The sequence below is a fragment of the Theropithecus gelada genome, chromosome X (assembly GCF_003255815.1).
Source record: "Theropithecus gelada isolate Dixy chromosome X, Tgel_1.0, whole genome shotgun sequence".
Lineage (NCBI taxonomy): Eukaryota > Metazoa > Chordata > Mammalia > Primates > Cercopithecidae > Theropithecus > Theropithecus gelada.
Window position 1 is genome coordinate 24632619 of NC_037689.1, and position 27520 is coordinate 24660138.

At 41.3% G+C, this 27520-nt stretch overlaps 1 protein-coding gene across 1 annotated transcript in view; it reads left to right on the top strand.

The window, feature by feature from the left end:
• The first annotated feature begins 797 nt into the window (after nucleotides 1-797).
• The window catches only part of ARSH (arylsulfatase family member H), a 28224-nt gene continuing 1501 nt past the window's right edge, over nucleotides 798-27520 (top strand). The window contains exons 1-8 of the mRNA XM_025373353.1: nucleotides 798-889; nucleotides 4529-4650; nucleotides 7637-7762; nucleotides 9562-9985; nucleotides 13469-13605; nucleotides 18634-18768; nucleotides 22106-22268; nucleotides 24003-24124. Of these exons, the coding sequence (XP_025229138.1) occupies nucleotides 798-889; nucleotides 4529-4650; nucleotides 7637-7762; nucleotides 9562-9985; nucleotides 13469-13605; nucleotides 18634-18768; nucleotides 22106-22268; nucleotides 24003-24124 (1321 nt within the window). The remainder of the gene's footprint in view (nucleotides 890-4528; nucleotides 4651-7636; nucleotides 7763-9561; nucleotides 9986-13468; nucleotides 13606-18633; nucleotides 18769-22105; nucleotides 22269-24002; nucleotides 24125-27520) is intronic.

The following is a 27520-nucleotide window of genomic DNA, read 5'->3' on the forward strand; positions in this document are numbered from 1 at the left end:
ATTCATATAAAACAATGGTCTCCAACATTTTTGGCACCAGGGACCGGTTTTGTGGAAGACAGTTTTTCTACAGACAGGAAGGGGGTGCAGGATGGTTTCAGGATGATTCAAGCACATTACATTTATTGTGCACTTTATTTTTATTATTATTACATGATAATATATAATGAAATAATTCTACAACTCATAGTAGTGTATGATCAGTGGGTGCCCTGAGCTTGTTTTCCTGTGACTAGATGATCCCGTCTGGGGATGGTGGAAGACAGAGACAGATCATCAGGCATTAGATTCTCATAAAGCACACACAATCTAGATCCCTTGCATGCACAGTTCACAATAGAGTTCTCGCTCCTATGAGAATCTAATGCTGCTGCTGATCTGACAGGAGGCGGAGCTCAGGCAGCGATGCAAGCAATGGGGAGTGGCTGTCAATACAGATGAAGCTTCACTCATTTGCCCGTCACTCACGTCCTGCTGTGTGGCCTGGTTCCGAACAGGCTATGGACCAGTACTGGTCCATGGCCAGGGGATTGGGGACCTCTGGTGTAGAACAGTAGTTTTTCTTGTTGTTGTTGTTGAATCTAGTTTCTGAGTAAGCCAACACAGGTACATTGCACAGTGAGACCTGATAACGAATATCACTATTTCATATTTTAAGTTATCTAAAATGCAAATGTTAATTGATAGTGCCTGGTTTTTTGCTTGCTTGTTTGTTTGCTTATTCTAAAAATGCTTTCAGGAGCTGCTGGCTGTCAGTGTCCCTGTGCTATTTGTTTTGCGGTGTTGATGGCACATTTATGACAAGAAACGCCAGACCCAACATCGTCCTGCTGATGGCAGATGACCTTGGAGTGGGGGATTTGTGCTGCTACGGTAATAACTCAGTGAGGTAAAGTTGGACTCTGACCCCCTCCCTGTAGGTGGGAGTCTCCCGTGCCACAGTGGTCACGTCTTTGCCGTTGTAGAGAAGGGTTTCTGGAGAGAAGTCATTGTCTGATGTTATTGGCAGGAATAGCAGAAGTCCCCGGGGAAAACTGCAAAATGTCAGGAGACCGCTTAACATCCCAGTTTCCTTAGTTTCTAGCTGTTGGTGGTGGCGTTTTCATTATTGTGCAAAATTTACGTTTAAAAATTGGCCTTTTTTGGTCAGGCATGGTGGCTCAAGCCTATAATCCCAGCACTTTGGAAGGCCAAGGTGGGGGGATTGCTTGAGCCCAGGAGTTTGCGATCAGCCTGGGCAACATAGGGAGACCCTGTCTCTACGAAAAAAAATTTAAAAAAATCTACTGGGACATGGTGGCGTGCGTCTGTGGTCTCAGCCACTCAGGAGGCTGGAGCAGGAGGATTGCCTGAGCCAGGGAGATTGAGGCTGCAGTGAGCTATGATCCCACCACTGCACTCCAGCCTGGGTGACAGAGGGAGACTCTGTTTAAAAAAAAAAAAATCACCTTTTAACCATTTTAAAGTGAACAATTCAGTGGTAAGTACATTCACAGTGTTGGACAACCATCACCTCTGTGTAGTTGTAGAATTTTTCACCGCCCCAAAGAAGACCCCCATTACCCATCCTATCCCCATGCCCTGTTAACCACAAATGTACCCTCTGTCTCTATGGATGTGTCTCTTCTTGGAGTTTCATATACAAATAATCATATAAAGTATGTATTTTCTCAGGCTGCCATGACAAAGGTCCACAGACTGGTTGGCTTAGATAACATCAGCTTATTCTCTCACAGTCCTGAAGGCTGGAAGTTCAAGATCAAGGTGTGGGTAGGGCTGGTTCCTCCTGAGGCCTCTCTCCTGTCCTTGTAGATACCATCTTCTCCCCGTGTCCTTACAGGATCGTCCCTCTATGTGGGTCTGTGTCCTCGTCTCCTCTTATTATGAGATGTCTTAGTCTATTTCAGGCTGCTATAAAAGAATACCATAGGCTGGGCGCGGTGGCTCACGCCTATAATCCCAGCACTTTGGGAAGCTGAGGTGGGCGGATCATGAGGTCAGGAGATCGAGACCATCCTGGCTAACATGGTGAAACCCTGTTTCTACTAAAAAAATACAAAAATTAGCTGGGCGTGGTGGCGGGTGCCTGTAGTCCCAGCTACTCAGGGAGCTGAGGCAGGAGAATGGCGTGAACCCGGGAGGTGGAGCTTGCAGTGAGCTGAGATGGCGCCACTGTACTCCAGCCTGGACAACAGAGCAAGACTCCGTCTAAAAAAAAGAATACCATAGACTAGAGTGGCTTAAAACAACAGACATTGATTCTCCCACATTCTTGGAGGCTGGAAGTCTGAGATCAAGGTGTGGGCAGGGCTGGTTCCTCCTGAGGCCTCTCTCCTTGGCTTGTAGACACGGTTTTCTCCCTGTGTCCTCACAGGGTCATCCCTCTGTGTGTGTCTGTGTCCTCATCTCCTCTTCTTATAAGGACTTCAGTCCTATTGGATGAGGGTCTACTTTAATGACCTCATGCTACCTTAATCACCTCTTTAAAGACTCCATCTTCAAATACAGTCACATTCTGAGGTCCTGGGGGTTAGGACTTCAGCATAGGAATTTGGGAGGAACACAGTTTTGCTCATAACATATGGTATGTGGTGTTTACTGACTGGCTTCTTTCACTGAGCGTAATGTTTTCAAGGTTCATTCATATTGTAGCATGTGTCAGTACTTCATTCCTTTCCATGGCTGAATAATTTTTCATTATATAGATATACTACATTAGTCTACAGCTTTAAAAATATCTTCCTTGAATTATTTCTAAAGTCTCTGGTCCCCGGGGCTCTTTATTTCTCTACTCTCTTTTGATAGACCAATCTGGCACTTGTGAAAACACATAGCATCTTTTAGTGTGGATTTAAATAACATTGTTTCTTCTTGGAATGCAGATCACAGTCTAGTCCTATATTTTAAGCATATATTTGTTGATTGAAAGGCATTGGTCTTCTTTCTTTCTTTCTTTCTTTCTTTCTTTCTTTCTTTCTTTCTTTCTTTCTTTCTTTCTTTCTTTCTTTCTCTTTCTCTCTTTCTTTCTTCCTTTCCTTTCCTTTTTTTCTTTCTTTCCTCTTTATCTCTTTCTTTTCTTTTCTTTTCTTTTTTTTCTTTTTAAGACAGGATCTCACTCTGTCATCCAGACTGGAGTGCAGTGGCATGATCTTGGCTCACTGCAGCTTTGACCTCCCAGGCTCAAGTGATCCTCCCTCCTCAGCCTCCTGAGCAGCTGGGACTACAGGCATGAGCCCCCATGCCCGTCTAATTTTTTTTTTTTTTGTAGAGTTGGGGTTTTGGCATATTGCCCACTGTGGTCTGAGTTCAAGTGTTCAGCCCCTCCTGGCCTCCCAAAGTGCTGGGGTTACAGGCGTGAGCCATCACGCTCAGCCTTCATTATAATCTTGCTGTGAGATTGTGGGAAAAAAATGTTGTACACATGGGATTAAGATTGGGTATGCTTTAGCTTTTAGGAGAACAGGCACGTCTTTTTTTCAACCTGTAGAATTCTGTAAGTTTTACAAAATTTTTGCAACATATTAGACAAAATGGGAAATAAATTAAACTCCAAAATGTCACAATTTGGTTATAAAATAGGTCAATTTTACCATAAAATATATATTAATGGGAGGCTGAGGTGGGAGGATCATTTGAGGCCAGGAGTTTGAGACCAGCCTGGGCAAAATAGCAAGACCTGTATCTGCATAAAACTTTAAGGCCAGGTGTGGTGGCTCACACCTGCAATCCCAGCAGTTTAGGAGGCTGGGGAAAGCGGATCACTTGAGGTCAGGAGTTCAAGACTAGCTTTGCCAACATGGTAACACCTCATCTCTACTAAAAATACACCACTGGGCGTGGTGGCTCACGCCTGTAATCCCAGCTAGTCGGGAGGCTGAGGCAGGAGGATCACTTGAACTCGGGAGGCGGAGATTACAATGAACTGGGATCGTGCCACTGTACTCCAGCATGGGTAACAGAGTGAGGCCCTGTCTCCAAAAAAAAAAAAAAATAAATTAAATAAAAATTTAAATAAAGTAGTAGGGCATGGTGGTGCACACCAGTGGACCTAGCTACTTGAGAGGCTGAGGTGGGAGGATCACTTGAGCCCAGGGAATTCCAGGTTGCAGTGAGCTATAACTGCACCACTATACTCCACCCTGGACAACAGAGTAAGAGACTGTCTCTTAAAAAAATATGAAACACATTAAAAATTTATTTACTCTAAATTACCCATTAATTTTAGGTCCTTGATAAGAAGAAATTGGCTAATTTTTTCATTGAAATACATTTTTTTCTCAGACTCATAAAACTGTATACTGAGTGACCTGTATTCATTTGTAATAGTTTTGACTAAAGATATATTTTAAACTTACATTTCCCTTTGCTTTTAACCATCAATGCATCTAAGGAAGTAGAGAGATTAAAGTTTAAAAAAAATGAATTTTAGGTTTACCAGAAATAGAGTCAACTAGAATAGCTTTGATCCTCGATCATTGTATAGAGAATTTTTAGAAACTCACCTGCCGAATTCTCCTTTGGTCTGCAGCACACCTAATATTGACCGCCTGGCAAATGAGGGAGTGAGGCTCACCCAGCATCTCGCAGCTGCTTCCATGTGCACCCCAAGTCGGGCTGCCTTCCTGACCGGCCGGTACCCCATCAGATCAGGTGAGGCAATGAAAAGGCAGCAACATTTCAGTCTCACCAGAATGCATTCTAATGATTAGTTTTTCACATCTTTATAAGAATTCTCAAAATGTCACTCAGAATATCAGGGATCTAAAATCAAAGGGCGTTGTTATCCCTGCACAGCTTAAACATGTGTGCCTCTCAGGGAGGTAAAGTTGGACTCTGACCCCCTCCCTGTAGGTGGGAGTCTCCCGTGCCACAGTGGTCACGTCTTTGCCACTGTAGAGAAGGGTTTCTGGAGAGAAGTCATTGTCTGATGTTATTGGCAGGAATAGCAGAGGTCCCCAGGGAAAACTGCAAAATGTCACTGCACCTGCCCATCTCTGTGCATATAGTGACAGGGTTTAGGCCTGTTGGGGGCCATTTGCCAACTTACGGTCAACACTCCCATTTTCAGGTACTTGTGCTAAGATTTCTCAAGAGGCCCCTGATGTCTTTAAGCTAGCGGAGACCATGCAGTGGTTCTGAGATAAGTGGATCTAATCTATCTCGGAGGATGAGATTGGAAAACTAGACACAGTTGGGAAAAAAAGTATAAGTGAGAAAAAAAAAAGAAATGAAACTTTTACATGCTTCCTTACTGGACCCCATCATTTCAAGATTCAGACTTACCAAGTTGATATAATGACAATTAAATGTTTTCCTTTGCTGCTTAGCTTAGAATCAATACCTACAAACATCCACTCAACATCAATATTATGAACAACAATTTTTATACCCAGTTAAAATATAGTGGTCCCCTTAGACACTATTGAAGTGTTCATGGTTATCAGCCTCTATGTGAAATATTGTGCCATACTGCTGCATTTTATTTAATTCTAGTATTTGCTTGTCATAATTTTAGTATACCTGCCTTCACAGTTTAATTATTCAGTGAAAAATTTTTCTGTATGAATTTTCTTCCTTCTAAGTAGTAACTTCTCATCTGATACATTCAAGGAATGAACTAATTAGGTTAATGAGAATTATACTAAAAATAAAAGTAAACACTGAAAGTTTTTGTCCTATAAATATTGATTTATTATTATCTTTTTTTGTTGCCTAATGACCTTCTTTCATAATTCAAGGTTCTCCATTTTGTTCAAAATAGTTTGATTTCTAGATAAGCAGTCTCTGTATAGCACAGTACCATGTATGAACAGGGATAAAGATATGAGTCTGTATGAGTTTCCAAAAAAAATCACACTTATAATTTCAGGATTTCAGGATTTTTTTTTTTTTTTTTTTTTTTTGAGACAGACTCTCGCTCTGTCGTCCAGGCTGGAGTGCAATGGTGTAATCTCAGCTCACTGTAATCTCTGCTTCCCTGGTTCAAGTGATTCTCCTGCCTCAGTTCCCGAATAGCTGGGATTACAAGCATGCACCACCACGCCCGACTAATTTTTGTATTTTTAGCAAAGATGGGGTTTCACCATGTTAGCCAGGCTGGTATCGAACTCCTGGCCTCATGTGTGATCCACTCGCCTTGGCCACCCAAAGTGTTGGGATTACAGGAGTGAGCCACCATGCTCAGCCTAATTTCAGGGAATTTTAAGTATTGATTATGGTGAAATAAAATTTATTTTAAAAAAATAAGAAAAAAATTAGGTGATTGGTGGAGAGATTTCAAGTCATCGCCATGTGTATATTTTTAATAATTTCACACAAACGGTTCAGTTTAATTCATTCTACTTATCAAAAATTTCAGCAAAATAGTTCAACAGCAAGATAATGGTCTAATGCTTCCCTTAGTAAAGCTGTTTCTCTTTCCTATCAATAACACTATCTAGAGTCTACCTTCTTCTTCTTCCAAGGTAGGATCCTTGAAATGTATTTTTTTCTTTTGAGATGGAGTTTCCTTCTTGTCACCCAGGCTGGAGTACAATGGCATGATCTCAGCTCACTGCGACCTCCGCCTCCCAGGTTCAAGTGATTCTCCTGCCTCAGCCTCCGGAGTAGGTGGGATTACAGGTGCCTGCCACCATACCCAGCCAATTTTTGTATTTTTTGTAGAGACAGGGTTTCACCATGTTGGCCAGGCCGGTCTCCTGACCTCAGGTGATCCCCCCGCCTTGGCCTCCCAAAACACTGGGATTACAGGCGTGAGCCACTGCACCTGTCCTGAAATGGTCATTTATTTATTTCTTGCTGATCTTCACTTGTGGTTTTCTTGTGAATTCCTTTTAAACTATAGGTGTATACATTTGTCTGCCAGTATAAATCTACATAATCTCAGCACTTTGGGAGGCTGAGGTGGGCAGACCACTTGAGGTCAGGAGTTAGAGACCAGCCTGGCCAACATGGTGAAACCCTGTCTCTACTAAAAATACAAAACAAAAACAAAAACAAAAACAAGCCAAGTGTGGTGGCACACGCCTGTAATTCCAGCTACTAGGGAGGCAGAGGCATGAGAATTGCTTGAACCTGGGAGGCAGAGGTTGCAGTGAGCCAAGATGGTGACACTGCACTCCAGCCTGGGTGACAGAGCGAAACTCCATCTCAAAAAAAAAAAAAAAAAAAAAAAAAATTACATATATACACACACGTATATGAAAAAGAAATTGTCACTCCTACAATTCTTCATTTCAGATTCCCAATGATACATTAAAAAATGTATTTATACCCAGCTAAATATCCGAGTATTTATACACAGCTAAAATGCAGTGGTGTCCTCAGATTCTATTGAAGCATGAAGGTTATCAGCCTCTACATGAAAAACTAACGAAGGTTATTTGTTGTTAGTCTGAAATTCAAAGGAGTGTAACTGAGTATCCCATATTTATTCTGGCAGCCCTAATTCCAAGGGAATGTTTGCATTTAGCAAGTGGGAAAAGGAGAGTCAAGGATGTACAGCCAGAAAGGCAACAGAAAACTTGGGGAAGAATGGCTTTGAGGAGGTGCAGGAGGAAAGGACTTGAAGCATGTCGGGATAAATTCGGTATTAGCAAAGACTATGGTGCTAACCTATTGACTCCTGTGAATTTAGGGATGGTGTCTCCCTACAACCTCAACCGTGCCCTCACGTGGCTTGGTGGTTCAGGTGGTCTTCCTACCAATGAAACGACTTTTGCCAAGCTGCTGCAGCACCGTGGCTACCGCACCGGACTCATAGGTATGGCGCCTGAACTCTGCTCGTGGAAACGTGATCCTGTGGCCTCTGTCATAGTATCTAAGGTGTTTCCGGGGATGTTGGCTCTGTGCGCGCCAGTTTGACCGACTTCTCTTTGAGATAAGACACTTGGAGAAGGAATTGATCACACATTGACTGGGGATGTGTAGAATCAAGGGCATAATATTGGAAAAACAATGAGAACAGAAAGCAAACAAGGGTATCCAAAGTTGCCACTAAAATGGAATATTGTGTTGGAGGGATACAATGTTTGTGACACCATTATTAGCAGAAAAACTCGTAAATTTGTAGCGAAGTACTGTTGAAATTGAAAACTTAAAGCATTAAGAGTTGTCAAATGGAGGCAGTTGCTGGTCGATTTAGATCACATAATATTCTATGCCCTTTTGGCGGGGGTGGGGTGTTGGGGGGGACATGAGCTTGTGAGGGAGACTTTCACCGAAAAATAAGTTTGTAGAATTCCAGTCCTAGAAGATATTCCTCTAAGAATAACTTGTGTGATCAAATCCTTTTGGGAAATGCTACCCCAAAGCATTGTATGGTTCACTATTTTTGAGGATTCCTAATATGAATTGTAAGCCACAGCTCTGAGATATTCTCAGTTAAAAAAAGGTTAAGAGATTTTCCATCAGTAGGGCAGGTATTCCCATGCAACTCCCAGCAGTGTCCTGTGAGTGGGAGTTCTCCAGATTAGCTTTGAGCAGTGTTCTCACATCATTAGAGCACAGGATTCAGATCTGACTCTGCCATTATTCATTAATGTGACTCGGGCTTCTGAATAAATCTAGATAGCTGGGCACAGTGGCACAGACCTGTAATCCCAGCACTTTGGGAGGCTGAGGCAGAAGAATTGCTTGAGGCCAGGAGTTCAAGACCAGCCTAGGCCACCAGAGCAAGACCCTGGGTCTACCAAAATAAAATTTTAAAATTAGCTGGGCATGGTGGCACACACCTATAGTCCCAGCTACTCAGGAGGCTGAGGCGGGAGGATTGCTTGAGCCAAGGAGTTCGAGGCTGCAGTGAGCTATAATCATGCCACTGCACTCCAGCCTGGGCAACAGAGCAAGACTCTGTCTCTTAAAAAAATAATCTAGACAATGTGTTTTCTATTCATAATATAGGATCTGTGAAGTGTTGAATACAATAATGTGTGTGGACAAATCAGAACATGACCTGGCCCCCTAGAGGATGTGCTTGATAAAAGGAATTACTTGCATCATCAGAATCATTTGGTTCTTGATGAAATTCTTTGGCTAGTTTGTCATCCCTAGCTTGCGGACCTAGAAGAGGTGTTCCATCTATAAATAAAATCTTGGTTACCTTTCAGTGAGATGGAATAAGAGGGTGGGAAGGCACTGCTAGCTAAAAGCATGAATGTGCAAGCTGCACCGAGAGTCCTTGGTATTGTCCCCACCAAACAACCAAGACATCGATTCTGGCTTCCTCGCAAGCTCCAGATACCTGGAAACTTTCGCATTGTTCATGAGGTTGTTTGGTACCAAGCAAAAGATTTCTTCTGAATGAACACTAGGCTCCTCTCCTTGTAGCAAAAGCAAAGCGGCTCCTGCTGCATGGCTTTTGTCTGAAAGAGACACATTGCAGGGAGAAGGCTGTGGGTCCATGTCTATACCGGGGAGGTATTCGGGGACACCAAGAAAAAACCATGATGACCACAAAATGAAAGTTATATCTGAGTTTTCCAAAGGGAAGCCCACATTCTAGAAACACACCAGCATTGAATGCTGCCCTGCTGCCGTGGTATGATTTTATTTTACTTTTAGGCAAATGGCACCTGGGTTTGAGCTGCGCCTCTCGGAATGATCACTGCTACCACCCGCTCAACCATGGTTTTCACTACTTTTATGGGGTGCCTTTCGGACTTTTAAGCGACTGCCAGGCATCCAAGACACCAGAACTGCACCGCTGGCTCAGGATCAAACTGTGGATCTCCACGGTGGCCATTGCCCTGGTTCCTTTTCTGCTTCTCATTCCCAAGTTCGCCCGCTGGTTCTCAGTGCCCTGGAAGGTCATCTTTGTCTTTGCTCTCCTCGCCTTTCTGTTTTTCACTTCCTGGTATTCCAGTTATGGATTTACTCGGCGTTGGAATTGCATCCTTATGAGGAACCATGAAATTATCCAGCAGCCGATGAAAGAGGAGAAAGTAGCTTCCCTCATGCTGAAGGAGGCGCTAGCTTTCATTGAAAGGTATTTAGCCATTTCTTGTCTGATTTCTTGCGTGGAAATTTTATCTTTATTTCATGGCAGGTCGTCACACCTTGATAACATGGACCTTTAAAAATCTTTTGGAGAGGCCGGGCGCGGTGGCTCACGCCTGTAATCCCAGCAATTTGGGAGGCCGAGGCTGGCGGATCACGAAGTCAGGAGATTGAGACCATCCTGGCTAACACGGTGAAACCCCGTCTCTACTAAAAATACAAAAAAAAAAAAAATTAGCCGGGCGTGGTGGCGGCGCCTGTAGTCCCAGCTACTCGGGAGGCTGAGGCAGGAGAATGGCGTAAACCCGGGAGGCGGAGCTTGCAGTGAGCCGAGATTGCACCGCTGCGCTCCAGCCTGGGCGACAGAGCAAGACTGTCTCAAAAACAACAACAACAAAAAATCTTTTGGAGAAAATGTGTGGTATTTGGCTTTCTGTTCCTGCATTAATTTGCTTAGAATAATGGCCTCCAGCTGCATCCGTGTTGCTGCAAAAGACATGATCTCATTCTTTTTCATGGCTGTGTAGTATTTCGTGGGATATAATGGGAACTAAACATTGAGCCTCCATGGACATAAACATGGAAACAATAGACTGCAAACTTCTAGAGGAGAGAGGGAGACAGGGGGACATGGTTGGAAGACTACCTATTGGGTGCTCTGCTTACTCCCTGAGTGTAATAGGCCCAGGTAACAAACCGGCACATGGAGACCCTGTATCTAAAATGAAAGCTGAGGAAAAAAAATGTAGGTGACATTTGTGATAGACTTGAGTCTCCTCTTAGGTAGAATAAAACAGTTAAATATCCTGCAAATTTTGAATGCTCAAAAGGCAAAACAACAAAAACAAAAAAACCCACATATTTTGCTCACTTTCCCATTTTTAATGTTTTAATTTTTTTTTTTTTACTTTTTGGAACAGGATCTCACTCTGCCACCCAGGCTAGAGTACAGTGGTGCGATCATGGCTCACAGCAGCCTCGACTTCCCAAGCTCAAGTGATCCTCCCACCTCAGCCTCCAGAGTAGCTGAGACTACAGGCACACACATGATGCCTGGCTAATTTTTGCATTTTTTTTTTTAAGAAAGGGGGTTTTGTCATATTGCTCAGGCTGATCTCAAGCTCCTGGGCTCAAGCGATTCACCCACCTCGGCCTCCCAAATTACTGGGATTACACTATGCCCGGCCACTTACCCCTTTTCTGAAAACAAAAACTGGAGTTGCCATATTTTATTCTATATTGCTTCAGTGTGGATTGTTGTGTAAATTGATTAAACTTGGGGGGTAAATTTTTTCCTCTGTCTCGGACACATACCCAGACACATATTCAGACACAGCTGGAAGAGCTCTCTGTCCATGAACTGTTGGGAGGTGGCTCTGTATTTATAGATACCCAGTTTTAAGTTTTCTATGTTCAACACAAGCTATGCAGGCATGACTGTAATGAGCTCTCATCATCCCATACCAGCTCACTTCTACATTACAAATTATTATTATTATTATTATTATTATTTGGAGACAGAGTCTCACTCTGTCACTCAGGCTGGAGTGCGGTGGTGCAATCATAGTTCACTGTAGCCTCAAACTCCTGGGCACCAGTGATCCTCTTACCTCAGCCTCCTGAGTAGCTGGGACTACAGACGCACATGGCCACACCCAGTTAATTTTATAAAATTATTTTTCCATAGAGACAGTGCCTTGCTATGTTGCCCAGGCTGGTCTCAAACTCCTGGGCTCAAGCGATCCTCCTGCCTTGAGCTCCCAAAATGCTGGGATTACAGGTGTGAGCCATTGTGCCCAGCCTAGATTACAAATTAGAGGCACATTAAAATTGTTGGTGTGGATTCTCATTGACACTGTTTGTCACCTTCCTTAGTGGGGTTGACAGGGAGTGGAGAGGGGAGGCTATATTGTTACTCCACCAGGCTGAAGGGTACGCAGTGGAATATCATTCACTCATATGCCCCTGTGCCCGTCAGATTCATTATTTATTCCAACACGACCATGAGAACAGTGATACAGCCACCCACTCAGCTCTCCGTTCATCTTACCTTCTCTTCCCATCCCAACCCATTTGCTTGGGCTACCTTTTTGGGAACATAGTCAATCTCCAACTCCTTCCCTTCTTTCTATGCTGGTTGTAAAAATGTGTAAAAGAGTAGCTTTAGAATGACTGTATGTGGCAATGCAAAACACAAGGTCAGGCGTGGTAGCTCATATCTGTAATCCTAGCACTTTGGGAGGCTGAGGCAGGAGGATTGCTTCAGCCCAGGAGTTTGAGACCAGACTGGGCAATATAGTGAGCTCCCATCTCTACAAAAAATGTACAAAATTAGCCAGGCTTGGTGGGATGTACCTGTGGTCTCAGCTCCTTGGGAGGATGAGGTGGAAGGATCACTTGAGCCCAGGAGATCGAGGCTGCAGTGAGTCATGATTGCACCACTGCACTCCAGCCTGGGCAACAGAGTGAGACCTTGTCTCAAAATAAATAAATACATAAAATGCAGAATACAAAAAGCAAGATGTAAATGAGGAGAATTTATTTCTCTCTTGGGGTAGGCAGGCTACAGATACAGTGAGGTTATTCATACCTCAGCTTTTATCTTGTTCTCTGCCACCTTTGTGAGCAGCCTCATGGCCCAAGGTGGATGCCAAAGCTCCAGCCATCAGACTTATGTTCCAGGAACCATGAAGGAGGTGGAAGAAAGAAAGAAGGGAAAATGGAAAGTAAGGAGCATCAAATCCTTACTGTGGCACATCTGAGTCTGTCCTTAAGATATGATTCTTCTGAACTCATACCTAAAAGAACACTTTGAGACAATAGATGAGGAGAATTCATACTTTATAACTCATTCAGCAAAGATTAAAAGATTTATTAAGCTGCTACTTTATGTCAGATGCTAAACTGCACACAAGAGAGTATAAAATGAACCACATTAAACATTTTTGTTGTTGTTGTTAAGACAGGGTCTCACTGTGTTGCCCAGGTTGGAGTGCAGTGTTGTGATAATAGCTCACTGCAGCCTCCACCTCCCAGGCTCAAGTGAACCCCTTGCCTCAGCCTCCTGAGTAGCTGGGATCACAGGTGTGCCATTATGCACAGCTGTATTTTTGAATTTTTTTGTAGAGACGGGGTCTTGCCCTGTTGCCCGGGCTGGTCTCAAACTCCTGGGCTCATGCAATCCTCCTGTCTCAGCCTCCCAAAGTGCAAAGAATATAGGCATGAGCCACTGCGCCTGGCTACATGAAACATTTCATTGGGAACACAAATGTTCTGTTATCCTTCGTTCCTCCTCATATCCTTTCAACATAAGCCTTGTGGTATTTACGACTCACAGGAGGTATTGTCATCTGAAGTACATAGAAAACCTCCAGCAACCATTATGAGATCTTTTCATCAATGCAGAATCGCATTTAAATGGTGGAAATGGCTTTATTTGTGAAGGTAATTTTGGTAACTTTCTACCCCTTAGGGTCAAACGGGAACCTTTTCTCCTCTTTTTTTCGTTCCTGCACGTACATACTCCACTCATCTCCAAAGAGAAGTTTGTCGGGCACAGTAAATATGGCAGGTATGGGGACAATGTAGAAGAAATGGATTGGATGGTGGGTAAGTATTCAGTGACAGAACTGTAAATATCTGAAGTACGGGCTACAGAAAAATAAATCTGTACTGTCTCAAATTATGTCCAGCCCCTTGCATAGCATAAATACCTGATAAGTGTTTGTTTCATCCCTGAATTGAATTAAAAGATGGCTTTTAATTGTTCAGCAATACCAGTGAAATATATTCCCCAATAGAAGTCACAGTTTGTAAATATAAGTTTTCCCATCTTTAAAATAAAGACAGTCACTTTTCTGAAAAACTCATTGGCAGGATAAATAAAGTTGCACTGTAAAGAATACTGTAATTCCTGGCCGGGCACACAGTGGCTCATACCTGTAATCCCAGCACTTTGAGAGGCCGAGGCTGGCAGATCACTTGATAAGGTTAGGAATTCTAGATCAGCCTGGCCAACGTGGTGAAACCCCGTCTCTACTAAAAATATAAAAATCAGCCAGGCATGGTTATGTGGGCCTGTAGTCCCAGCTACTTGGGAGGATGAGGCAGGAGAATCACCTGGATCCAGGATTCACAGGTTGCAGTGAGCCAAGATCAGACCACTGCACTCCAGCCTGAGTGACACAGCGAGATTCCGTTTCAAAAAAAAAAAAAAAGAATATTGTAATTTCAATTCCTGGTTATTTTGATGGATATAAAGGGAAATGTTATTCTGAGTAGTCAGTTCTACAGGAAATACATAGAAATTTGGGATGGGGATTTAACACAACTAAAGCAATTTATTTCAAAGGCATAGTGTTCACTATAAAGAAATGCTAAGGATAATAAATTAGCAGGCAGGAAGCGTCACTGTATGCATTCCAGAATAATAACTAGCTGTGCTAGTTGAATTGCATTCGCCCACCCAGCCTCTATGTACCTGACAGAGTTGTCCTCCTTCTCAGCAATGGTGTTTCATTTTGGAATACAGTACTTTTCTTCTTCTGAGTGCAAACTTCTGAAAACGGTGCTCTGCCAAACCATCTAAACTAACAATCTCCCAGTTATCAGCCGCCTCTGTCTATTTATATGGAGTGCCTTTGAAAGAAACGGAGCTATTTTAATTTAAATGCATTTAAGGGGTGTTAATCAATCAAATTTTATTATAAACAACTTTCTTTTCTCTGAAAACCACAATCTAAGTGAGCTATAAAAAACTAGTTAAAATTACCAAAGAGCTAGTGGTGTCAGATAGGACAAAGAGGGGAATCCTGTCATGGGATAAATTTCTCTTGTATATTTCCACTGTGTGTGTTTCCCTCAAATTCTCGGTACCATTGTAATATTTACCATCTATATTTAATCCCAAAGAGGAGATAAAATACAGAGAGGGGCGGGGTGTGGTGGCTCATGCCTGTAGTCCCAGCACTTTTGGAGGACGAGGCGGGAGGATTGCTTGATCCCATGAGTTTGAGACCAGCTTGGGCAACATAGCAAGGCTCCATCTCTACAGAAAAATACAAATATTAGCCAGGCATGGTGTCACACACACGCCTTGGAGTTCTAGCTACCTAGGAGGCTGAGGAGGGAGGATCACCTGAGCCTGGGAGGTGGAGGTAGCACTACAGCTTGGGTGACAGAGCGAGACCCTGTCTCAACAACAACAACAAAAAAAAAGAATACAAGGAAAGGCAGTGCTGCCAGGCTGCCAGTAAGGCATTTAAGCAGAAATGGGGAGAAAAAAGGAATGTATTAAAGGGAAAAACTTAAGGGCTTAAAGGGAACTAATCCCTGACATCCAAACCCTTTTTAAGCTTGTTGAACTAAAGCTAAGCTCTGTATTTCTTAATTTAATCTTTGCTGTGGGAAGTGTATGTGTGTGTATATATATATATACACCCAGTTGCAGTTATTTTATTTGCATGGTATAAATTACAAATCACTTTTATGCATAATACTATAGCTAGTTTTAATAGAATTAAGCACCATATGTTATATACATATATATACACACACACCCCATATGGTTTATATGTATACACATGTTATTTTTTTATATATATATACACATAGTACTGTATGTTGCATATATACACATCTATTATATATAATTTAATTCCTTGGTAATGAAATACAAACATTGAAATGTGTTACAGTTAAAAACCGCTATAACATTGTAGCCTTTATGGAATTATATAATTGGGATTTTTTTTTCTTTGCTTCTTTTGAAATTGCTTTTACTATATTTGTACTTAGTCAAAGGACAGTTTCCTGCAAAGGGAATTTCTGTTAAAGTCTGAGTATTTATCACTGAGAAATAATTATGTTTGTTTTACGGTATATGTAAATACATGATGAAGACGTGTTACAGAAGCTAGCAATTGCATTATTAAATGGCTAATATTATTTGACACAGGAGAAATGATGAGTAGCTATTTTTCTGCAAAACATCTCCCAATATTCTGAGTTTTCTCCATCATTTCTTATAAAAATTCTACCAAAATGAAGACATGTTGAAAGTCAGACAGGTATCTCTGTGGGTATTATTTTACTATTTAACAATATGAGTATAAAACGCACAGGTTTAGTAATTTATTAACTTTACTCAAAAATAAACCTTAACAATGCTATACTCGTGCAAATGCAATACAAGGTGCAAAATGAACTTAATGAATCTTCAAGAATTCAATGACATTTTAAATTTTCCAATGAAAGAAACTTGTGCCTATTAAAAAACACTTTTAATCCCCCCCTCCCCTTTTTTTTTTTTTTTTTTAAGATGCAGGGTCTCACTCTTTTGCCCAGTCTGGCTGGAATGCAGTGGTGCGATCACAGCTCACCGCAGCCTTGACTTCCAGGGCTCAGGTGATCCTCCCACGTCAGCCTTCTGAGTAGCTGAGACTAAAAGTGTGCGCCACCATGTCTGGCCAATTTGTGTGTGTGTGTGTGTGTGTGTGTGTGTGTGTGTTTTGTAGTGAAGGAGTTTTGCCATCTTTCCCAGGCTGGTCTCGAACTCTTGGGCTCAAGTAAACCTCCCACCTCGGCCTCCCAAAGTCCTGGGATTACATGTGTGAGCCATTGGGCCCAACCTTAATCACTTTTCATTATTGGTTTCTTTCCAGTTGTCTTTGGTAAGAGGTCTTACAAGTGATCTATTCCCGTTAGTATTTATATATTCATATGCATCTGTCTGTTTTCACTGTAGACACTCTACGGACAATTATTTGCCTATGTATTTGTTTTGAAACAGAAAAAGAATTTGCAGCTACTATATTTGCACAGTGTAAATTACAAATCACTTTTATGATTTTTTTGATATTATAGCCAGATCTAATGTGAATTGATAATTTACATATAATTACTCTCTTCCCAGAAAGCCTTTATAATCTTTCATCTTACAAACCCTGGGCTTTAAAATATCTTAATTTCTAATGATAACATTTCTAAAAAATAGTATATGTCACTTGTAAAACAAATCACTTTTGAACAGTAGATAACAAAGGTTAATGAGTTTACGTATAAACAGTTTTCTGTGCGGCTCCTTACATTTTCTTTTATCTCTGAATGGGACAAGAGCATCACAGAGATGATCTAGTGTAAACGAGAAGTGCATTGGGACCTCAGGCCCAGGACGGTGTTATCTGTTGATTAGCAAATGCTCAACAGACATCAGAAAGGAAATGAATGTTGTTTGGAATTTTGCTAGAACAGCTTTCTACTTATTATTTTAAAAAACTGTCCTCCTGAGGGATTGTCAACACCTTAAAGACAGTGTCTGCTGAGTCTAGCGCAGCATTAATTGTCATTAGGTCTTAACCATAACCCGGACAGCAAGAATAACCTGCAGATAGCAGACTTCAGATAGCAGCCAGGACAGCAAAATCTCTAAGGGAGGCGGTGCCGTGCCCTGGAGTAGGAGGATGGCTTTGCTCAGGTGTTCCTGGAGGTGTCATTTTGCAAACTGTATTTTTAAAAATTAATGTTCATTGGTTCATTTAACTGCTGGGCCTAGTTGGCATTGTCTATTTGAATCGTTTGGGGCAATGATGACGTTATATATTATTACATGATTTGTATAATAAAAGAGACTTTATTATATATTAAATAATAAAATAATGAACATATGCAATAAAATTATATAATAAACCAATACTTTATATATTATATACAAACTATTCTATATTTTAAATTAATATAATTAATGTATTTAGTCTATTTAATATAATTTATATAATTACATTAATATAATAAAATTAATTAATGTGATATGTGACACACAATATCATACAATTGTATAAAATAATATAGTATTTATTCATATAAATGATATAAATTTATGATAAAATTTCATATATTAGATATATTATAAAATTTTATATATTCCTTATATATTTTACATTTATTACATATACTCATATTTTATCTTATATTTAATATCTTTTCCTATATATCTATAAATAAACATATTTTTACATATTACATTGATGTACAAAATACTATATAATAAAATAATATTTACATGCTATTATATAATTATATAACAATTTTTACACAATGATATAGTGTATTAATAATCATAAACTATTATATAATGATGTTTCTAGTATTGTAAAGTCACATGGTATAATAATACATAATATGTATTGATTATACATATTGCAATATATTTTATTCTATTCTATAATTGATTACATTTTAATATATAACAATTCTTTATGCATTTCTAATACATCATGTTATATATTAATATGTATTTGTAAGAAATATGTACTATATATCATACAATATATAATAAATATATAGTTGGTAATTAAAATGTATGAAAGTGTATATTATTATATTAAATATAACATATACATTATTACATTATATATTAAATATTTTAACTGCTGGATATAATATATATTATATATACTATATTACATACAGTTTAAAATAGTATATATTACAATATTATATGATTAATTATACAATATTGTGTAATGCAGAATAACATTTAAATGCTATGTGTAATAAATGCATAATAGCAAACATATAATAAAGCAGTGGTGATCTGCATCGAGAGGTCAACGTCTTTGTGTCTCTGACCCTCACCAGGTAAAATTCTGGATGCCCTAGACCGGGAGTGCCTGGCCAACAACACCTTGGTGTACTTCACCTCTGACAACGGGGGCCACCTGGAGCCCCTGGACGGGGCTGTTCAGCTGGGCGGCTGGAACGGGATCTACAAAGGTGATTGTGCGCAGAGAACCAACACCTGTCCATTGAAAATCAGTAGTCTCTACTGCTTTGCGTTTGCTTGAATTCATTTGCCATGATGTTCAGGTATTTTTAAGTGAGTCAGACTCTTATTAAGCTAGACCAAAAAAAAAAAAAAAAAGCTGCAAATTTTGGAGCAGTTTCCAAGAGCTTCAAAGTAAAATGTTTGAAGCAATGCCAACCCCATGAGAGAGAGCATAGGATCTCAATGACCATCTATGGCAGATTTCCCAGCCTCCGCACGATTGACATTTGAGTCTGGAGGATTCTTTGGCTGGGGGCCTCCTGTGCCATTGTAGGTGTTGAACAGCGTCTGTGGGTTCCACCCACAAATGCCGGTAGCACCCACCCCAGAGCAGCGACAACCAGAAATGTCTCCTGACATTGCCCAGTGCCCCCTGGCGGCAAGGTCATTTCTAGGTGAGAACTGCTCCTTTAGATCAATCCTCACTTGGATTCTCAGATGCAGGTTTTTAATTCGGTAACATCAATGATGCTATTTATTATGCTTTAACGAGTGTTATGTCTATCAGAAAAAATAGTTTTTCATTTGACTGGGGTGCCTATCTCCTCATGGCCAGCAGATTCTTCCAGCTCACTTTGATAGACTTCATGCCGGGTTGTTCAAGAACTCCATAGCACCCACACTTAGGCATCACCAAAGGCATACCAACAGAAAGAATAATTTAAAAAAGAATTCGGTATTTGCTGTTTTTCCACTACCCCCTAACCTTTCAAGTAAAACAAAAAAACTAAAAGGGTATCAAAATTGTCATCATTATAAAATCAGAATGTTTGAACTTCCTTGTATTTCATTAAAAAGTTCTGTGTGTGTGTCTTACATATATATTTTCCTATCTATATAATCACTATGTATACATATTCACCATATTAATTGTTTATAATATATAATCATATATTCATCATATGTGATATATAATCCTATATATAGTCACTATGTATGTATAGTTACTATATCATTACATATAACACATATAATCCTATATATTCGCTATATTCATTACATATAATATAATACATGTAATTTTACATATTTACTACATATAATATACATAATATTCACTATGTATATATAGTCATTATATTCATTATATATATGCATAATTCTATGTATTTAGTATATTTATTGTATAGATCATTACACATAATTTTATATATTCAGTATATATAATATATAATTCTATAAATATATTTACTATGTTTATAGTCACTATGTTTATTATATATAGTATATAGAATTCTATATATTCACTGTATAGAGTATACATAACCCTACACATATTCACTATATATACTCACTATATTCATTATATATTACACATAACCCTATATATATTTACAATATTCATTGTATATAATATATAATTTTATATATTCACTATATTCAGTATAATATATATAATCTATATACATTTACTAAGTATATATAGTCACTATATCCATTATATATAATATATATAATTCAATATATATATTCACTTTATATATTCATTATATTTACAATATAAAACCCTACGTATATGCATGCACAGATAGGATTATATATAGTGAATATATATGTACATATATATATATAGGATTGTATATACTGGATTATATATTGCAAATTAATAGAAGTGAGCTCCTGAAAGCATTCACCTCCTCTGACTTGTCATGTAGTCTTGCTGTAGTCATCACTGTTAATTAGCAAAGATTATATTTGTACTAAGCCTAGTAGAAAAAGTGAGCAACAGGTTTGAGTCACCATATACATACCATCTAATGAAATGTGATTATTACAGTCATGATGATTCTAACAACTGTACATATTGTATATTGTAATAATTATTATAATTGCATGAGTATGTGTGAGTGTAAAGCCCCTGTCCTTAAAAAGCACACATAACCCTGGAATAGGACTCTGGCAAAATTGTTGTGAGCATTTCTCAGGCTTTGGGACAGGATACCTGTTTCTCAGGGTGCTCCCTGTGAAGCAATGAATTCAATGGATAGAGAGACTTAGATCTCCTGGATAAACAATTGGTTTTGTTCTAGTCTAGTTACGCCCCCCACTCTGCCCCACAAAGATACAGGTTATTAAATAAGATGAAGAAAACATCAGGATGGCTTTATGATTGTGTGTTAAAAACACATAGATTTGCTTCAGGGAGCTTGTCAAGTTTTTCTTATAACGAAGAATGGTGTTACTCGGGAGGCTCAGGAGGGAGGATTGCTTGAGCCCAGGAGTTGGAGGCTGCAGTGAGCTATGATCGCGCCACTGCACTCCAGCCTGGGCGACAGAAGGAGACAGTGTCTCAATTAAAAAAAAAAAAAAAATGGTGCCAAGAAGCTGAGCTGCCTTTCAACACTGGTTAGACTGGTAGATCAGTGAATGTGTCTGCAGTGAATTTTACCTAATTTTCTGCTAGAGGCTTCCGGTTTTGTGTTTCTTTGTAATGCTGCCTGTCAGACAGGTGCACACATAGAAGGCATTCAATAAACATTTCACATAGGAAGAGACCTTTTCCTCCAGAGAGGCTCCTATTTTTTCTTAAAGAGTCTAGACATATGGTCTTGACACTGGCATTTGGCATAGGGCCATTTTTCTACTCTGTAACAACCACCTGAATCTCACCATGGATCTTAAGGCAAGGGCTTCATTTGTTTTGTGCTCAGAAACACCCAAGGGGACTTTTGTCTAAGAAGTGATTCTTAACTCTGCCTCTGGCCATTTTTCTACTCACACTCCTCTCTTTCTTCCTCTATAGGGGAAATCACGGGGTAAAATTTTTTAGCTTGTTCCTCAAGGATCAGTATAATGTAGATAAAACCCGTCTTTTTCTTTTCTTTCTCTTTTTTCTTTTTTGGAGACAGAGTCTCACCCTGTCACCGAGGCTGGAGTGCAGTGGCACAATCTCAGCTCACTGCAAACTCCACTTCCTCGTCTCTGATCCTCCCACTTCAGCCTCCCGAGTAGTTGGGACTACAGGCATGGACCACCATGGAGTGCAGTGGCGCAATCTCAGCTCACCACAACCTCCTCCTCCTGGGTTTAAGCGATTCTCCTGCCTCAGCCTCCCAAGTAGCTTGAATTACAGGCGCCCACCACCATGCCCAGTTGATGTTTTTGTATTTTTAGCAGAGACGGGGTTTCACCATGTTGGCCAGGCTGGTCTTGAACTCCTGTCCTCAAGTGATCCGCCCGCCTCAGCCTCCCAAAGTGCTGGGATTACAGGTGTGAGCCACTGCGCCCGGCCAGTATGGTTGGGTTTTAACTCATCTTTGGTTGTGTTGTAATCTTTGGTTTTAGGTGGCAAAGGAATGGGAGGATGGGAAGGAGGTATCCGTGTGCCAGGGATATTCCGATGGCCGTCGGTCTTGGAGGCTGGGAGAGTGATCAATGAGCCCACTAGCCTAATGGACATCTATCCGACGCTGTCTTATATAGGCGGAGGGATCTTGCCCCAGGACAGGTATGGAAACAGTGGTTGCTCCTAACCTAGGGTGATATATTTGAACATATGTGGATATACTTGATAATTCTATGTGTGTGTGTATATGCATAGTATATTACTTAATTATCAATATTCTGCCCATAGGGCCAGATGTCTTTCTCCCCTTGGTGCATGGTGGAATATTTTGTTTTCTTCTTAGAGTATACCTTAATATTCTTTGTCATATTACACTTATGAAGGTGTGTGTTTGACTGTTCTCATGGATGGGATCTGATTCTCATACATCATCACATCCCTCACAGCTTCTAGACCATTACACAATTAAATGTTAAATGATTACTGAATAAAAACATGTATGCATAGAGCAGGTGCGGTGGCTTATGCCTGTAATCCCAGCACTTTGGGAAGTCGAGGCAGGCGGATCATTTGAAGTCAGGAGTTCGAGACCAGCCTGGCCAACGTGCTGAAACCCCCATCTCTACTAAAAATACAAAAATTAGTCTGGTGTGGTAGCACGTGCCTGTAATCCCAGCTACTTGGGAGGCTGAGGTGGGAGGATCGCTTGAACCCGGGAGGTGGAGACTGCAGTGAGCCAAGATCTCGTCACTGCACTCCAGCCCGGGTGACAGGGTGACACCCTGTTTCAAACAAAAACAAAAACAAAACACGTATGTGTGATTGCATGTGTGCTAAATGATATTATTGTTTCTGGTTTGCACTTTGTCTATGAGGTTTTTTTTTTTTTTTTGAGACAGAGTCTCGTCCTGTCGCCCAGGCTGGAGTGCAGTGGCGTGATCTTGGCTCAGCGCAACCTCTGCCTCCCGGGTTCAAGCGATTCTCCTGCCTCAGCCTCCCGAGTAGCTGGGACTACAGACCGGCGCCACCATGCCCAGCTAATTTTTGTATTTTTAGTAGAGATGGGGTTTCAGCACATTGGCCAGGATGGTCTTGCTCTCTTGGCCTTGTGATCCACCCACCTCGGCCTCCCAAAGTGCTGAGATTACAGGCATGAGCCACCGGGTCTGGCCTTGTCTATGAGCTTTAAAATGAACACATACATCCTGTGCTTTAACGATTTAATTCCATGTGTGTGGGGTGATATCTATTCATTAAATGTGAAGTTTCACTGGAATCAAAAGAGCGTAAATAGCTTAATTTTTCCAGTCCACAACATTAACTCATATTGTCTTGCAAGGTATCAGGATAATAGTTCCAGCTGTTCTCTTCTTCCATGACCTCAGAAAATGAATGTTTTGTTTCTTTTTCTTTTTGTTATAAAATGAGGGAAAAGGAGAAAGTTTTAAGAATTCCTTCTTCCGCCGGGCGCGGTGGCTCACGCCTGTAATCCTAGCACTTTGGGAGGCTGAGGCGGGCGGATCATGAAGTCAGGAGTTCAAGACCAGCCTGGCCAACATGGTGAAACCCCGTCTCTACTAAAAATACAAAAATTAGCGGGGCATGGTGGCGTGTGCTTGTAATCCCAGCTACTTGGGAGGCTGAGGCAGGAGAATTGCTTGAACCCGTGAGGCGGAGTTTGCAGTGAGCAGAGATTGCACCATTGCACTCCAGCCTGGGCGACAGAGCAAGACTCGGTTTCAAAAAAAGAAAAAGGAAATTTTTCCTCTTTATCTTTTGCCTCCTTCTCTTCCTCCCCTTCCTTTTCCTCCTCCTCCTCCTCTTTCTTCTGCTATAAAATGCGTGACTGAACCATGCCTCTCTCATCACCTTCTACATGCCCCCTTCTCTCCCAAGAGTGATTGACGGCCGGAACCTAATGCCCCTGCTGGAAGGAAGGGCGTCCCACTCCCACCATGAGTTCCTATTCCACTACTGTGGGGGCTATCTGCACACGGTCAGGTGGCATCAGAAGGACTGTAAGTATGAAGGCCGCGGACACGTGGAAAGATGATAAGGGCCCTGTTCCTGTCTCCTTTGTCTCCTGGAGGAAGCTGTACCATGTGCGGATATTGCCCAGCCATGATGGTGCTTTTTCGCTGGGAAAGCCACATACACAGTGCACTGCAGTAGGATTTTTATTTTATTTTACTTTATTTTGAGATAGGGTCTCACTCTGTCACCCAGGTGGAGTGCAGTGGTGTAATCTTGGCTCACCACAACCTCCGCCTCCCGGGTTCAAGTGATTCTCCCGCCTCAGCCTCCTGAGTAACTGGGGCTATAGGCACCCACCACCACAACCAGTTAATTTTTATTTTTTATTTTTTGAGACGGAGTCTCGCTCTGTCACCCAGGCTGGAGTGCAGTGGCCGGATCTCAGCTCACTGCAAGCTCCGTCTCCCGGGTTTACGCCATTCTCCTGCCTTAGCCTCCCGAGTAGCTGGGACTACAGGCGCCCGCCACCTCTCCTGGCTAGTGTTTTGTAAATTTTTGTACTTTTAGTAGAGATGCGGTTTCACCATGTGGGCCAGGCTGATCTTGAACTCCAGACCTCAGGTGATCTGCCCACCTCGGCCTCCCAAAGTGCTGGGATGACAGGCGTGAGCCACTGCGCCTGGCCTGCAGTAGGATTTTAGGGGGATGTGTTTGTGAGAGAGATTTGTGCCCAAAGGGTTTCATTTTAAATTTTAAAAATATTTATAAAATAAAGATGAGATCTTACTATGTGGCCCAGGCTGGTCTCGAACTCCTGAGCTCAAGCAATCTTCTCTCCTCGGCCTCCCACAGGTGTGACCCACCACAGCCAATCCACCCAAAGCGTTTTAGCTTAGGGAGGTGAGTGTTGACACAGACAGACTAATGCCATTGCAATATTTTCATGACTTAGATTTTCCGAGAGAAGGGGCTATACCCTACCACACAGGTTCACGGTGGGAAGCACCAGGGCTTGACTTGGAAGCACAGGCAGGAAGGAATGAAGAGCCCAGGCTGCAGCCTTTATTATTAGGGTTTCCAAGGGAAAGGTCAGGCAGGGCAGGGTGAACAGCTTCAGACTGGTAGTTTGAGTAATTATAGTAAGTTTGGAGCAACAGGGACTGTCCCTAGCTGCCTGGTACCCAGTGCTTGGTTGATTTAGGTCAGATCAAATATCAGCTTACTGTGTGAGAGTTAGGTAAAGGAGGTGGTTGCTTGCATAGGAAGGGTGTGTTCCTAAGTGAGTTGTTACTATTTGTATTAGTCCATTCTCATGCTGCTGATAAAGACATACTCAAGACTGGGTAATTTATAAAGGAAAAGAGATTTAATGGACTCACAGTTCCACATGGCTGGGGAGGCCTCGCAATCATGGCAGAAGGCACATCTAACATGTGGAAAGCAAGAGAGAATGAGAGCCAAGCGAAAAGGGAAATGCCTTATAAAACCATCAGATCTCGTGAGACGTATTCCTTACCATGGGAACAGTATGGCAGAAACTGCCCCCATATTCAATGATCTCTGCCTGGCTCTGCCCTTGACCTGTGGGGATTATTGCAATTCAAGGTGAGATTAAGGTGGGGACAGAGCCAAACCATATCACTATTTTTAGGAATCAGCTAGCCCTGGGAGGAGCAGTCTTTCCCCGAGTCTATCAGGCCCCTCAAGCTGTCAAAATACTAGCCCGGCACAGTGGCTTACAGTTGTAATCTCAGCAGTTTAGGAGGCCAAGGTAGGAGGATTATTTGAGCCCAGGAGTTTGATATCAGCCTGGGCAACATTGCAAGACCCTATCTCTACAAAGAAAAAAAAGAAAAAAAAAAGAATTAGCCAGGAATGGTGGCATACCACCGTAGTCCAGCTACTCAGGAGGCTGAGTGGGAAGTCTGAGGCTGCAGTTGGCAGTGATCGTGCCACTGTACTCCAGCCTGGGTGACAAAATGAGACCCTGCCTCAAAAAAAAAAAAAAAAAAAAAAAAAGTCAAAACATTATAGGATACAGAAAATTAAGAAAACATGATTAATGTGTGTGTGTAAGTATGCATTAGCTTGTGTGAATGTATACATGAGAGAGAGAACAAGAGAGAGACTACGAATACCCACAACTTAGGGATGACTGAAGTAATTATTCTAGCAACGAGAAGTACATTTTTCAACGTGGCCTGCATGGTGGTTGCTTCTCTCCACCTTCCTTCCTTTCTAACATCCTAGTGATTGTTTCTGTCCCACATTCACGCTATGGGAGTCCATACAAACAAATATAAATTAACAAATAGTATTGATTGCCTTACACCTGTAAAGAAAGGTCTTCTGGAGTCATTGCATGGAATTCCAGAATTCTTACTTGGTTGGATTTAACTTTATTTGCAGGAGGAATTTTCTCTGATGGGATCAGTCACTTGTGGTGTGATGTATCTTCATTTTGATGCAGATAGTCCTACATAAAACAATTACAAAAACAAAAATAAGTAAAAACCTATGTTTTTAAGATTCTATATGAGTGAAGGACATGATCAATGATAAATAAAACAGCCCCGTAAACAGCATAAGCCTCCCAAATTTAACTATAGAGGATTATACAGTAGAATTTTTTTGTTATTATTTTTTCTCACCATAATTCCAGAAGTTGGGAGCATGGGGCTGACATAGTGCTCAGTACCACGGTCATGGGACCAGGATTCTTGTTTCTACTTAGCCACCTCTGACACACTAGCTTTCATTCTTATGCGTCTCACCCCATGGTTGCAAAGTGGCTGCAGTTCCTCCAGGCATCACACCTGCACTCCATGCAGTAAGGAGGGAAAAAACCAAAGGCGGTAAAGAATCCAGTTAGATGATTTAATCTTATTTTAGTAGGAAAGCACAGCTTCTCTGCAAGACTCCACCAGTAGACTTCGGTAAAATTCTCATTGACCAGAGGCTGGGCAACGCTTGTGTTTTCTATCTAAAATTGATCACTGCAGCCAGGCAGGGTGGCACCCCAGCTACTAGGGAGGCTGAGGTGGGAGAATCACTTGAACCCAGGAGGCAGAGGTTGCAGTGAGCCTAGATGCTGCCACTGCACTCCAGCCTGGGCGACAGAGCGAGAGCTTACCTCAAAATAAATAAATAAGTAAATAATAAAACATAAAAAAAAATTGATCTCTGAAAATAGATTTGCTAACCATTTCATATCAGAAGAAAGAAGAAAGGGAGGGAGGGAGAGAGGAAGGAAAGGAAGGAAGGAAGGATGGAAGGAAGGAAGGGGAAGGGGAAGGGAAGGAAAGAAAGGAGGAAAGGAGGGAGCGAGGGAGGGAGGGAAGGAAGGAGGGAAAGAAAGAAAGGAAGGAAGAAAAAAGAAATGGAGGAAAGAAGGAAGGAAGGAAAGAAGAGAGCGAGAAAGAGGGAGGGAGGAAGGGAAG